The sequence below is a fragment of the Nipponia nippon genome, unplaced genomic scaffold (assembly GCF_047370975.1).
Source record: "Nipponia nippon isolate SJK-2023a ecotype South Korea unplaced genomic scaffold, ASM4737097v1 scaffold_2, whole genome shotgun sequence".
Taxonomy (NCBI): domain Eukaryota; kingdom Metazoa; phylum Chordata; class Aves; order Pelecaniformes; family Threskiornithidae; genus Nipponia; species Nipponia nippon.
In genome coordinates, this window is record NW_028262336.1 from 59,984,329 (window position 1) to 59,998,903 (window position 14,575).

Here is a 14,575-nt window from a genome sequence, read left to right on the forward strand (position 1 = left end):
AGGCAAAGCAAAAACCGCGCACGCAAACAAAGCAACGCAAGGAATTCATTCACTCCTTCCCATCGGCAGGCAGGTGTTCAGCCATCCCCAGGGAAGCAGGGCTCCATCACGCGTAAGGGTTACTTGGGAAGACAAACGCCATCACACCCAATGTCCCCCCCCCTTCCTTCTTCCTCCCCCAGCTTATATACTGAGCATGACGTCACATGGTATGGCATAGCCCTTGGGCCAGTCTGGGTCAGCACCCCCCCCACCCCACCCCCGGCTGTGCCCCCTCCCAGCCGAGCAGGGGAAGCTGAAAAGTCCTTGACCGGTGTGAGCGCCACTTAGCACCTATTTAGCAACAGCTTAGCACTACTTAGCAAGAGCCAAAGCATCAGTGCATCACCGACATTGTTCTCATCCTAAACCCAAAACACAGCCCCATACTGGCTACCAAGACGAAAATTAACTCTATCCCAGCTGAAACCAGGACAACGTAGTAACACAGACAGGTCCTACCACTGGCGGAGCCACAGTCTGCGATGCGAATCTCGACAGCATTCAGCACCCTTTGACTCTGCCACCACGTAAAGCAAATGGGAGAAATTAGAGCAGCAGTGAAAGGTTTTTGAAAACTGCATCCTCTACTTATTCGATACAAATTATTAGCACTGTATATATTTGTGATTCTAAAACCAGTAAGAGCCTTTTGGTGCCATCTCAACCTTTTGTCCGCAGCAGTACAATTTCACAGATTCGAATACATTACACGTTCAATCTTGCAAAATCTACCATAGATTAGAAATGTGTATTTTTTAATAAGAGCTAGCGGTGTAGCACAAGGCATGAGACTTAAAAATATCAATATATTCAAATAAAAACATTTTGTATATTAGGAAAAAGCTGGAATCATATACACAAATTTACAGTACCCAGGGCTTTCCGTTAATGAAACAAATTATTTTTCACACAAGAAACATTAATAGCTCTCAAGTAGGACAGTGCTCAAAGTCCCGAGGCAATTATATAATCAGTCATTTTTAGACCGAATATTATGTTACACAATATTGGAATTGAATGACGATCGTCTCTTGAGCAAGTCAGTATTTAGATACATATGTATTTTTATACTGTCCTAGATAGCCTAGTGAACCATTAGAAAGTTTTGACACTAAGAGATTCTACTGGATCAAATAACACAAGTATTCTGTTAAATTAATTATTAAATCCTGAAATGTCCAATAGCAAATGCTGCATTTAATTTTAACACTTGATCTCCACTGGATCAAGCCAATTCCTAAAAATAACTAGTTATCTGCCTATGATCTGTTATCTGCCTGCTCCTTTCCAAAAGGAGTTTCTGCAGCACCATTAGGTGAGGCTCAGTGATTATGGCTGAGAAAGGGACAGATCACTGAAGCATCAAGCCTACAGTCCCCCGTGGCAGGGCAGACCACGGGGTCAAAGAGTCCTTGACTACCAAAACCACACACCATTCCCACTCTTCTCTCTAACTGACATTTAATTACCTGCCAAGTAGCTTTAAATTTATTTTTACTCCCTTGGTTTTTATTCCATCCCCCCACCCCACCAAGGAGAAGGCTTGTGAGTAATACTTTGAGATTAGAGTGCTAAGTTAAGAATACACTTATAGACATCATATCAATTTGTCATTTTAGTATACATAAAGAGACAATATGGTAACTAGGCTGTGGAAAACAAAGGATGTTTACTGCACTTCAACAAATGGACTAGCTTTCACATGATCAACAGAAAATGAAAATGTGAAATCGGTGTTGATTTATGATTGCAAAAATAAAATCCTACACATACAAGGAATATAACATACTTACAAGGAATATAAACATACTTTGACTGATCACAGAGCAGTTGCTTAAGACAGACAGAATTAAATAATCAACATGCACTCATTGACTGAAGTCATCAATTTTACAAACAATAAGTGTCGCATGCATCTGTTCAGACTAAATGTAAATCAGCCACATGGCTATAAGCTTTAGCCAAGAAAAGAAGTTACTATGACTCTCTCCCCTCTCACTATTTCCTAATCTTGTTTCTAATCAGCTTGCCTGAAGTTATTTCAGTTTCCATACGTAAGAGTTACACCACCGTTTATTTCTTAAAGGCTTCGAAAGGCAAGGAAGGAGGTAGAGACACTGAAGGAAGGAAAAAGAAATATTCTTCAGAAACAAGTTCTTAAACAGAACCAGGAAGTATTGACCACAGTCACAGTTCAAGCACTATTTAATGCTTGTTACCCCCATAAATCCCACTTCCTTACCAGGGTGGGGCAGGAGAGACTAATTGATAGATGTTAACGCTGTCATACTGCCACAGCCATCCTTGATCAAAGGAAAGCAAAACAATATTTTCCTCTATTAATTTCTTTGCTTTTTCACTGCAGCTGTTTTATAACTTATGAAACTACATAAAATTCGACTAAGCACAAAAGAATTCTAAAGGAAGAGCAAGTTTTAAGAAGTACATAGCAGAAACTACTTACAATTTAAATGAACGTGAATGGCAATTTGAACATTTTACACCCATAAATGCCAACGAAAGAATTCAGAGAAGTGACAAAGTAAAAAGAAGAAAAATGCTCACAAAGTACAAAGTAAATTTGTGGAATACAACTTCCTATAAACACAATGAAGTCCAGACCATCATCCCTGGTTTGTACATATGTTTGGATTAGTATTTATACACTTGTGTGGAAAATACTGCAGAAAGATCATTCAGGGTCATCTCAGAGGAACTTAAATATTGTTGTAAATACTTCTAGAACACAGTAATAGCAGCCACAGTCTCCTTAACTGTTGGCCTGAGAAACACCTTCCTCACCCATCCAAAGATACGTAATTAGCTACATCCTGGCATACAGCTTTCAGGTCACTGACTAGAATAATGCTATAGTTCTCTTGTACTTGTGTCAATACAAGGAGAAGACAGATTACTGAAAGATAAATCAGCCATCTTTTAATTTAAAGTAACCACACTGTAATCTAGTTGTCCAACGAGACTAGACTGTGCTAATAAACTTGTGCACCAAACATCACATTAAAATGAATTTGTAGCAAGAGGAAAGAGATGCCACCCTTGTATATGTGGGACTGCAAAAACATCGCCACTCCTACCTATTAGTGGAGGTTTATTGGGTAACAAACCTCCTGGGGAGGAAGCAGCTTGCACACACATTTCACAACCTTGGTCAACTCGTCACCGCTGGAAACAGCTCTATCCTGAGGTATCCTCTGGGATACCAGTCAAGTGAACTCCCAGTTCCGTATCTGGTATTATTTGTAATAGTAAAACATGATCAGAATTAGTAAAACCACAGAAGACCACTTCAAAACACAATGATAACTTCTGCAGCTTATTCTGGATTTTACATATTTTATTGCAAGTGCTTGACAAGTATCCATTTTGGCCAGAACTTGCATTTTTTTGCTTGCCTTCTTTTAACATTTAAATGCACATCCAGGTCAATCTATCGGAATACTCAGGAGTAGATACCTTCCACGAAAACACTGCATGAAAGGCTGCAGCAGATACAATCTTCTTACTTTAGTTTCTGTTTTGCTTTAAGTGCTGATGAACCCCGATTTCCTGTGGCTGGGTCTCTTCACGAGGACATCAGTATCCCTTCCTTCCTCTGAATCTCGCCCTGGTATCCAACTGAAAATTGAAGTCAATATATTAAAACCATATATTTTGCAAAAGAAATACTTCAGAATGCTTGTGCTATCTCAGCACTTTGTAACATCGGAAGAAAGCACAGAATAAAGCAGAAGCCACTGTAAAGAAAATTACTGATGTAGCCAACAAGTCATAAGGTTCTTCCAAGGAAACAGACATTGTATTATCTTACATCTGACACAAAATTAAAATTATGTGGTGAGCATCCTGTGCATTCTGAAATAAACAGCATAACAACACAAATGACAGAACAGCATAGTTGGATGGCAAGGAACGCATAAAAACAAGGTAATGTAAATCTACTTAGATCTGTTTTTCCAAATTTAACTGACAAGCTGAAAGAGGAAAATTCAGATTGGGTTGAAGTGGGAGTCACTGCAAATGTCAATGAGGACAGGGATAACTTAAATACAACAAGTGTCTGGAAAAAAAAAATCAGTAGAAACTGAAATAATATTCAGCTTGTAAAATCTGCAAGTTTCTTCTTGGCAGCTACAAAAAAAGCATTTAATGGAAGGCAAAAAATGGCAGTAAAGCTAAAATAACAGCTACAGTGCAGCACTTACTGAAACTAAATTGCAAGCTCTTTCCCAGTGCAGCAGAAAAACATACTTTATCTTGGGAGAATTCTTCTGAATTTAGATAGTCAGTCTTGAGGATGGCAGTTACAGATTGCAATTCAGCCGTACTCAGATATTAGATTGAGGACATATCTTTCACCCCCCTTAACTAACTCTCTTTCAGGATTCAGAACTGCAGCAAAATTTGTAAAGGGCTAAAATGCAAGATGACACAGCTTGTCCAATAACCAAACAGCTTCCACTTTAAACCTTGTTCCTGCTTTAGTATCTAAAGTGTACTAAAGTTTACTCCTCTGATAAGAGGTTGTATTTCCTTACAAAGAAAACAGCATCTAGGAAAAATCCCTAATGATTTTAGCATATTGTAAATTATATCTGCGTTCAGCGTCTAACTTGTTTTTAACTACTCTTTAAGCCTCACTATTATACCAAGTAAGAAATTTGGCAGAGCACAATTATTGAAATTTACAGAGTTAACAGGACAAGAAAAACGCTATTCTTCAGCCTTAGAATTTGGAGCAGTTAAATAGAATCATGTAAGAGCCAGGCCTCTTCCCGCATGAAACTTAGTTTCATCAGGCTCCCCTAATGATCCACAGATGAAAAACAGGCCCATCATTTGGAGACACATATATTGCTACTGCAGTATCAAATAGGTATTTCAAGCATTAAATACACAGCGTTTCTTCCTGTCCACAGAAATAATCATTTGTCACTTTATAGATTAATACAGTTCATATAGGAGAGGTACAAAAAGCTGCTATGACTTAAGTAAAAATACAGAATGGAAAAAAAATTTTAGGCACGGTTTCAGCTGCATATTCTTCATTATGTTTCACATCGGTTAAAAACAAAAATGAGCCCAGTGCTACTCATGCTTAGAAAGTTTTAATACCATCTTTGCCACACCTTAACTATTTTTAAGTGTTATGGAAACACAAGCAAGATGTTTCTAGAGAAGGAACTCCTATCAAAATGGAGGAAACTTTATCTAATTAAATTTTTACAACTGGCTTCTAACTACCCCACTTGATAGCTCACTATGTAAAAAAACCCAAAACTGTTCTTTAGCATGAATTCAAGCCCTCCAAGAAAAATAATGAAAGCAAGAGACTGCTTCAACAGTGGAAATCTCTTTCAGTAGGACGTTCTTGTCACTTAAATGTTCTTTGTTCAGAGACAATAATTAACTATCTGATCTACTAATATTGTTTAAACCAAAGCTTTACTAAAAAAAAGTAAAAATACCTACCTCATTTACACATCACATGCTAAGCCTAATTGAATTTGAATATGCTTTTTTCCCATCTTGTTCACATTCTACAGTTTTCTTCATGAGAATAGCGTACAACATCCATTATTTTAAATGGAATTGAAAGGAAAGACCTTTTCTGCTTAATGACACCCGCTTTACTGAATTAAAGAGGTTAAGTGGTTTTCTTCAGAAAGCAGAGAAAAGGACAGAAAGCAACCAGGCCGCTAGCAGAAGAAAATACACTACAAACACTTACCATTGATCTTTTGCATGCAAAAAACGTCATTTGCAAACTCCTACAGTGTCCTTCCCTCAAACACTGTTTAGGGCTTTTGTTTTCCTGTTAGATGAAAAATAACGGATTAAAGGTTTAACGGATTTCTGCAGCTTGTCAAAGAGACATCAAAATACTTCAGAGAAGGTTTACTTGGGATTTCGCTACGTTACGGTGACTTGCGCTTTCTTCTGAAGTTGTAATTTCTTAACCTGCTTACAACGCTAATTAACAGGCTTGAAAGGGGCGAAGGGACGGCTTCTCTCTCCCAGGGGCTCGCTCCGCGCCCCGAGGTGTGCGGGCTGCGCGGCCCCCGGCCCCAGCAGCAGCTTCCCCCCGCCAGAAGACGCCCCGATGGCGGGGGGGGGGGGCGCCTCAGGCAGCGGCTTCCCCTGCGCCTGGCCCGCCGGGGCCGAGGAGCGGGCCTCGGGGCTCGCTTCCCTCAGGGTTTAACCGGGGGGAGGCGAGTGCAGCACCAGCAGCAGCAGCTGCGACGCGGGGCCGAGGGCGACGGGGCTCTCTCCCGGGAGGGCGGCAGCGCTCACCTGCAGGACGCAGGAGCTCTCCAGCAGGCACTGCCGCAGGTCCTCCCTCACCCCCCCACAGGCCCGCCCGTCCTCCTCCTTATCCTCGTAGTACTTGGGCATGGCGGCGAGGCCGGCTCTACGCCTCGCTGCGGCCTACCCAGGAGCCGCTACCGACGGCCGCCGCCATCTTGGCGCCCCGAACCCTGCCGCCGCTTCCGGCGGGGGAAGGAAGGGGCGGGGCGGCTCCGGGAAGGGAGCGGGAGCGCCTGCGCGGCGGACGTTGCCGGAAGGCTGCGGGCGGCGGCGCTGGGCGAGACGGGGGTCGCGCCGCGGGCCGGGCCGGGGCGGCAGGTGAGGCCTCGCCTCCTCACCGCACGCTGGGGCGCGGCCGTTGGGAGGGAGGGGGCTTGGCGCTTCCCGCCCCGCCGCTGAGGTAGGGGTGCCGCCGCTGAGGTAGGGGTCCCGCTGAGCGGGTGGCGGCTGTTTGCAGGGCGGGAGCGGGTGCGGGGGTCGCTCCGGACGGTGCCGGGCTGGCGTGGGCTGAACGGCGGGCGGGGAGGCCGGTAAGCTCCCCCCTCCCTGCCCCTACCCGTCGGCCGCTAACCCCTTGAATCGCCTTTTGCGACTGCAGGAAGGCGTAGTGCCGGGAGGGAGTCTCCTTCCCGGGCGCCGCCACGCAGCCCCGCGGGGCTGGGGGCCGGGGGCCGGGGGCCGGGGGCCGCAGGCGTGGGGCCACCCGACTGGCAGCACTGCAGCAGAGTTGCCTGCTCCAAGCTTCCCACTTGCTGCCTCCCCAGCAGTCAGCAAAGCGGCTGCCGGGCTGTGTCAGGCTCGCCTGTAAACGTCGTAGTTTGTATTTGTGCATAGTTTTCGTAACTTCGGTATTACAGACGCGGCCGGGTGACTTTATTTTTATTCCCCGTGATGTGCAAAAACCAAACGCATCTTTTGAAATTCCTTCTTCAGCAGAATGCTGCCAACCACTTCAGTTAATTCTCGGAGCCAGGGCAACGGTGCGCTGAGCCCCAGAGATGCTGCGAGGCATACAGCTGGAGCGAAACGCTACAAGTACCTGCGGAGGCTCTTCCACTTCCGACAGATGGACTTTGAGTTTGCTCTTTGGCAGATGCTTTACCTGTTTACTTCACCGCAGAGGGTTTATAGGAACTTCCACTACAGAAAACAGACAAAGGACCAATGGGCGAGAGACGATCCCGCTTTCTTAGTACTTCTCAGTATCTGGCTCTGCGGTGAGTGCAGGGGAATAGACGGCGTAAAAGAGAGGGAGGGAAAGTTTAGGGATGAACGTTCATGGCCCTTCTAATAACACACGTGCTAAAAAAGGACCAATCCGTATGGATTATCTTTTAATGAAAGTAGAATAGAAGAAAATGGTCTAACCTTTTGGAAGTTAAGGTGGGAATTAGAAAACAGAGGAGGCATAACTAATACGATATAGTCTTGAATTAATCTCTCGATTGCAACTGATTTTCTATTGCGTTTCAAACTATGTAGTTCCCTGTAACTTTACAGACAGTAATAAAACCCCACACCACACAGTAGTGCTTTAGTTAAAAAAGGCTGAGCGTTTGATTTTTCTGAACGTTACACATAAAACACTGTTTTTACAATAAATGCCCTAGTGAAATGCTGTATAGTGCAGAGATAAGCTATAAACAAAGTGTCTCGTGTGATTTTTAGACTGAACTGCAAATGCAGTAAGTATTATCCTAGTCGTCTTCTGTTCTATAGCACATTGCTGTGAGTAATATCAAGACTGTTAACTCTGAAATAGAAGTATGTATCACCACACATGGTTAACAAGGAGCTTTTATAAAACAAAGAATCTTCTATTGTAGCATTGTGTGAATTTTTAAAAAATAGTTGGGGTGGGAGCAATACAATTTGCTGTGATATTGTTAGGCCCAAGTGCAGAGGAGCGTTCTCCAATCTAGGAAAGGGATTATATTATGAATAAGTTGCATTACACCTCATATTTGGTGGGAAAACGAGCTGTTGGACTGAAAGTCTCAGGGAGAAAAATAATAAGGAAACGGGAGATTTCATAACAGTATACTCAAACAAACATATCAGTTTAAGATCTCATGCTTTCTTTTCCATAGCTAACTTTAGTAATCTTTTTCTCCTTTCAGTGTCTACTGTAGGATTTGGATTTGTGCTGGACATGGGTTTTTTTGAAACAATAAAGCTGCTACTTTGGGTTGTCTTCATAGACTGCGTAGGCGTTGGCCTCCTGATTGCAACTCTAATGTGGTAAGTAGTGATGTCTGAAACGGAGCTCAGTGTTGCTGTTGGGACACCGATTGTCCTCTCTGTTTGCAAGACACTTGGTTCTCTGTTTGGGGCAAAATTATAAAGTATGTATTGACTGTAGGTTTTGTGCCTGTTGTGGTAATTGTTCCAAAATGTTGCTTTAAAAAAGAACACATCCTTTTCTTTACTACTTCATGCAGAAGATAAATGTTCAGAAAGTCTGTATTATGATGAACATTTCAGCTCGTTTTCTTTCTTCTTGAGCTGGTTGGTTTTCAGCAATAATTCCAAATCAAGAATTTGGTGATCAAAACCAATTCTTATTTTGGTTGAACAGCTTAACTAAAGTAAGCCTGAGGATGATTATGCATAAGCAGGGCAACATACTTCTTGCTGAAGATTTCGGCTATTTCCACTACAAGAAATGCCTGTTCTGTTTCATGCATGCTGGCTTTATTCCTTTGGTGGTAGTCGCTGCCAGTTTTAGCCTGTAATGGCCAGAGACTTACAGGAGGGGAGAGGCAGTAGCGAGTCAGCTTATAACCCAGGCCTCAGCACATTCTAGATGTGTCCTGCACCAGCAAGGGAACCATGGACCAAGGGGAAGTCACAGTTTCTGCATTGTGGCAAGGGGAAGGCGCTAGAGAAAGAATTTGTATTTTACCAAGAACTTTTTCATGGTAGTGGTGGAAAACGAAACCTTACAAAGAAGCAAGGGCACTTGAAAGAGTTCTTGGTAATGGAGCTGACATCTTAAATTGATGCGGATCGGAAAAGGGGTAGATTCCTTTCAAACAGTGACCTCGGGAATTCCCACTTGTAATGGCAAAATTCAGGAAGAGGTACATACAGGAACTGTAGCTGACAGATGAAAGATTGGTCTGACCTACTCTCCTGCCTGGGACAGCCACCCATAAAATGCATGGGGAAGAGCATATAGTAATGCTTCCCACCCCCCCGCCCCGTCCTCCCCCAGTTTGTGACGTGGGATGCAGTCTGCTGAACCAGAAAGACTTCAGCATCTGCTGGTTTTGCTCAGTCCTTTAGTCAGCTTCCTGCAGGCCTAAATACCAGTCACCTGGCTCCCATTTGGCTCAAGTCCCTTCTTCCAGTGCGGGCTCACCTTTTTTTCAAAAGCTTCCCCCATTCCTAATGAGTCCAAACCCCTTCTTGCCTCGCTTCACCTTGCCCAGGCTCTGCCTTCCTGACCCTGCCCTTAGCACAAAGAGTATGTCAGAGAAGGCTCTGGTCTCTTGACTACTTATTTCTGAGCGTTTATTGACTTCTTGTTCCTCTGCTAAATGGGATGTGTTTTCTGACGTCAGCAGAACTTCAGCTGAAGAAAACAGTCTCGAGGCTTGTTCCGTAGTCTGTAACACCAGGCAGCGCGCGTTCTGTTAGCCCTTCTTTTCAATAAGAAGAACGCACTCATCTTAAGAGTGCTAGCCTGCCCTCTTCCTGTCCTTAAAGCGTGCTGTTTCTGTAGAGATGAAATAAACCCCCTCTGTGTGAGGTAATGCACATGTGAAGGGATAACCTATGAGCACTTTTCTGAAGTCCTCTCTGGGTGCGTACAAGGGTGGCACACTGCCTGAGAACTTGTAATTGCATTGATAAATTGTAGCACGGATCTATTTTTAAAAAAAAAAAAAGCTCTAGTACTGTATTACCTGCGGTGTATTTCAGCTGCCCGTTGAATGCAAGAAATGTAATTACAGTTTTAACAAAAACGATAGTCTGGTCTGCATAATTCTTGCGTATTTTTCTCCCAGATAGCAGAAACTTTGTCAGGGTACAGAGTTAGGATGACATATGGCTTACTATCGCACATCAACGTTTTGTCAGTCAGCTTTATAGAGTCCCGTTAACAGCATTCTCAAATATCCTTTCATGTAGGTTCATTTCTAATAAGTACTTGGTGAAGCAGCAGAACAGAGACTATGATGTGGAGTGGGGATACGCCTTTGATGTTCATCTGAATGCTTTCTATCCGCTCCTAGTCATTTTGCATTTTATCCAGCTGTTTTTCATCAACTGTAAGTAGAATATCTTGTGCTCTTGGCTTCAAAATCACGCTCGTATCACAACAGCTGAGAGCAGTTGTCTCTTTCAGATGTCATCATATCCGATTCTGTCATTGGGTATTTTGTTGGGAATACCTTATGGCTGATTGCAATTGGCTATTACATCTACGTGACATTCCTAGGATACAGCGGTAAGTAATGGCAACTTCTTTTCTATGTGTTTGACTAAAAACAAGAGCATGATTTTAGTCTGTTAATTTGGCCTTAGTCTATTAATTTGTAAAGCAGCGGCTCAGCTGGGTGTTGAAGTAATGCTTTCCTCATGGTGAGAGAAGCTTGATAGAAGTTTACTGATCCATGTTGCCAGCTGGGTGGACATCTTAACTAAAGAATTTATATTCTTCACCATACCAACTTCCCTTCTTGTATTAGACCTGTAGCACCACAACTTGTTTTTCTCGTTCCTCTGTAAATCCACTTCAAAACGTTTGCATTGGATAAAAATTCTGTAGTGAGCTTAAGACTATAGTTTTAGGTAAAACAGTTTCCCAGGGCACTACCTCTACCTGTTCCCTCCAGTACTCTTTAATCTGTGCTAGTGGTAGGAGCAGCAGGGCAGAGCTGACAAACCTGCCCTTCTAAGGCGGCTGGCAGAGCTGTGCTATTTCTTCGTGCTGTCTTCCCCAAGGCTGCTCTACGTGAAGTGCCTTTTTTGAGAGAGCTCTACTGTATACTCGCTTCACTGTTGTTTCTGTTTCAGCACTGCCCTTCTTGAAGAACACAGCTATTCTTTTGTATCCGTTTGCGCTTCTCATCATGCTCTATTTGATCTCATTAGCATGTGGATGGAACTTCACCAAGATGCTTTGTTCCTTTTATAAATACAGAGTGAAATAAAACCAGGACTTTGCGTACCTAGTGTTTATTTTGGTTTTATCTTAGCTCTCTTGACAGTAAAGAAAAAGTTAAGAACATTTTGTAAATGGTTGTAAATTTCTCTTTATTGTAGATAATTGTAAAAAAGTTTGAAGTGTCCTTTTTTAATTAAAATATTTACAACAGTAAACACGTTAGCAATTTTTTTCAAATACTTTTGCAGTACATTCCTAAAAACAAATTACTTGTATGTCTCCGTAGCTTAAATTTAACTGCAACAAGTCTATTTAGCATAACTCTTACTGCAGATATTTGGCAGGTACTGGCGTAAGCTCTACATTATGAGGGTTTTAAGTGACACCGAAAAGCCGTTTTATTTAAGAGTAATATTGGAATACCTTGCCTTGGGACTGTGTGAAAGTAGGGATCTTAACAGTGTTGCAGTGGTAAAGCGATAACCGTCTCTGGATACAGAACTGTCCCCTCCTTTCACGAAAGAACTTGAGAACAGATTTATTTTAATGACTACTTCAAATATACACGGACAACCCTGGCACGCAGAAGAAACAGTGATGAAAGGCACAATTAACATGACCCATATCAGGTTTCCAAATGTAGCAGCAAGTTTTAGAACCCAATCTCTCGAAGTCCAGTGGGTATTAACTACATCCACCATTATGAGTGGCAGGTTGATGAACATGGAAGGAAAGTACAAGTCTCGTTTGGCTACAGGGGGGGGCTCGTGGCAACGCCTACAGCTGTAACGTCCACAAGGCAGGAGTACAAACGGGCTGTCACGAACAGTACCTTCTGGAAAATGAAGACGACAGCTCTCCAAAGCAGAGTGTTCGGTATGAAACATGAGCACTAGGATTCAGTTTCCAAAATAACGCAAGAGTAAACTGGTTACAGTAAGACTTCATATTTCAATACTAGAATTTGATCTCTAAGGAAAAACTACATTTATCTTAAAATACCAAATATGCTGGCAGTGCATCTTACAGTACTGTGTTTCAGCCACTGTTAAGGCTTGAAGAGACTCACGTTCCCCTCTCAGCAGGTGCTGAGCAACGTCCCCTTTGAACAAGGAAAGCACTGAGCCGCTGATCCACGGAAGGCGAAGGATTCCAGTCAGGGCCTGCTCCCACCCTGGCTAACAGCACGAGCTCCCGTCCTGCAGGCAGCTGCAGCCTGACTGTACAACTTCTCCCTAACAGGATCCTAGCACTGGTGATCACCCGCTTCGGTTCAACACTAAAAACACTTGATGCTTAGTGCCCTGTGGTGCGATACCATTGAAATCAATGAAGGGCTCAGGGCCTGTGTACCTTCCCTTTAGAGATACCAGTCTGTCCCCTTGAAAGAAGGCTTCATTGTTCTCAAAATTAAGCTACTTTCAGTTCTAGCTGCTCACTGTTTACAGCAGAAATCAGCAAAACCCTTAAAGAGACCACTAAGGTCAGAAAAGTGACGCTCTCAAAGACAAATTCATCAGGTCGGGGGGGGGGGGGGGGGGGGGAAGATGTTTTTTATGTCAGCAATCAATGCTAGCCTGAAAACACCAGTCGTTTAATAGCCTTTCAGCATTATGCTGGTGATTGTAAAGATGATTTAAAAACATAAGGGTTTTTTTCCCTTTCTACTATGGTTAATTGCTTTAGCTTTTTCAGAATACATCCTTCCTAGTAAGAACAAATATAGAACCAAGGGTTAATTTATTTCAGGGGAGCAAGGTTTAAAGAGATTTAATTATTTTTTTCCTCCACAAGACAAAAATAATACTTTCCAAGTTGGAAGCAAACTACAAGTTACTACAATACTTCATCTAGAGCAAACATTTCCAACAAAAAACAGAGATTACTGAAATGATAATATACTTGGAAAAAAATGAAGGAAAAACGTTACACCGTTGTTCAATTTTGCCAAAGACTAATCGCACTCCAGCCCATTCAAGGAATCGTGTATCACATGGGCAAAGTACAAATTGCTTTGCTCTAAACTAACTCAAGGTATTTAAAAACTGCTTTTGAAAGAGCTAGGCAAGCAGTGATACGACAGAAGAGTCCAGTCTTTTATTGGTCCACGAATCATATGTTTATCTGTTTGAATTTTTCTAAGCCATCTTTCAGTTAAGAAAAACCAAGTATCTATATGAATATTTTTCTATCAATGCAAATAAATGGTTGAGATGCCCGCAAAAGCAGAAAGCCTTATACAGTGCTTTAGAAACACTCTTTAATTCAAAAAATAAAAAGTGCTAATTTGGGATCACATCCTGTTCACGTTATTTACAAAGTTTTCAGTAGGACTACCCACTGAATGAGCAGAGCAAGATTATACTGACGGTCTTGGATCTCCTTGGTCCAGGGCGATCCTGATCAGCTCAGAAAAGCCAGTGCTCATATCAGCCGGTCTGTTTGGCATCCAGTATAAGTAGTTAAGAATAATTTGCCCAGATAATGAAGGTTTCTGGTAATGCCTTTGGTTTCACAAAAGTTCTCTTTTCTGAAGCTTTGACAGCATCAGAAGGAGCTAATAGGATCATAGGATAATGCAGTTATTTTGAAACACTTTCCGTTATTTGATTACTATAAGATTCAGTGGCCTAGTGGGGATTTTTAAGGCCACAACAAAAATAACTTGCAATTAAATAAATGTAGGAAAAACCTCCCAAAAACCAGGTAATAGGTTTAAGATGCCAAGAGGAACTCTGGTGGTAATACCGTAACTTAGAGCTGAGATGTGTAAAAGAGACAAGCTCTGGAGTACGCCCAGTCATAAAGAGTGCCGGAGCTAATGACTGTTGAGCCAAACAGCTGAAGCAGTCTGGCTTCACCGTAATTCCCAGAAGGAGGCTTGCATCACTTTCACCTGACTTGGGGATTGGAATTTGAAAGGTAGAAAGCCCAAAAGAGCTGTCTGCAGAGATAATTAGATAGATAGAAAATATTTTCTCTGCCTTTTCTATATCTCAGCAAAATTTCCAAGCAAATGTGCAGTACTGTCTGATTACACCAGGTCTGAATTTACCTGAATCTACAAGATGTAATTTGTATGAATGTGGC

At 42.5% G+C, this 14,575-nt stretch overlaps 2 protein-coding genes across 9 annotated transcripts; one reads left to right on the forward strand and one right to left on the reverse strand.

Annotated features, from left to right (window-relative positions):
• Positions 1 to 3,363: 3,363 nt before the first annotated feature.
• On the reverse strand, positions 3,364 to 6,486 carry COA5 (cytochrome c oxidase assembly factor 5). The gene is made up of 3 exons (XM_087757874.1): positions 6,355 to 6,486; positions 5,792 to 5,875; positions 3,364 to 3,678 (listed from the first exon to the last, which is right to left on the reverse strand). The coding sequence occupies exons 1-3, from the start codon at positions 6,454 to 6,456 to the stop codon at positions 3,637 to 3,639; spliced, it is 228 nt and encodes a 75-aa protein (XP_087614000.1). The 5' UTR covers positions 6,457 to 6,486; the 3' UTR covers positions 3,364 to 3,636.
• UNC50 (unc-50 inner nuclear membrane RNA binding protein) lies at positions 6,455 to 12,706 on the forward strand. Of its 8 annotated transcripts, none has more exons than XM_087757867.1 (6): positions 6,455 to 6,687; positions 7,303 to 7,586; positions 8,490 to 8,610; positions 10,507 to 10,646; positions 10,724 to 10,825; positions 12,571 to 12,706. In XM_087757867.1, exons 1-6 carry the CDS (start codon positions 6,455 to 6,457, stop codon positions 12,591 to 12,593), a joined length of 903 nt encoding a protein of 300 aa, XP_087613993.1. In that variant the 3' UTR covers positions 12,594 to 12,706. The 8 variants fall into 8 exon arrangements, with proteins under 8 accessions (XP_087613993.1, XP_087613992.1, XP_087613990.1 ...); XM_087757866.1 differs by having other exon boundaries at positions 12,568 to 12,684; XM_087757864.1 differs by lacking the exon at positions 12,571 to 12,706 and adding an exon at positions 11,395 to 11,761.
• The last annotated feature ends 1,869 nt before the right edge of the window (positions 12,707 to 14,575 follow it).

What these genes read in the sequence shown, in the direction of transcription:
- UNC50 (XM_087757864.1), top strand. Translation starts at nt 6,455, where the DNA reads ATGGCGGCGAGGCCGGCTCTACGCCTCGCTGCGGCCTACCCAGGAGCC. An exon ending in GGGCCGGGCCGGGGCGGCAG is followed by an intron (nt 6,688 to 7,302) that starts GTGAGGCCTCGC and finishes TTCCTTCTTCAG; the next exon opens with CAGAATGCTGCCAACCACTT. An exon ending in CTGATTGCAACTCTAATGTG is followed by an intron (nt 8,611 to 10,506) that starts GTAAGTAGTGAT and finishes CCTTTCATGTAG; the next exon opens with GTTCATTTCTAATAAGTACT.
- COA5 (XM_087757874.1), bottom strand. Translation starts at nt 6,456, where the DNA reads ATGCCCAAGTACTACGAGGATAAGGAGGAGGACGGGCGGGCCTGTGGG. An exon ending in AGAGCTCCTGCGTCCTGCAG is followed by an intron (nt 5,876 to 6,354) that starts GTGAGCGCTGCC and finishes TTCATCTAACAG; the next exon opens with GAAAACAAAAGCCCTAAACA. An exon ending in TTGCATGCAAAAGATCAATG is followed by an intron (nt 3,679 to 5,791) that starts GTAAGTGTTTGT and finishes TTCAATTTTCAG; the next exon opens with TTGGATACCAGGGCGAGATT.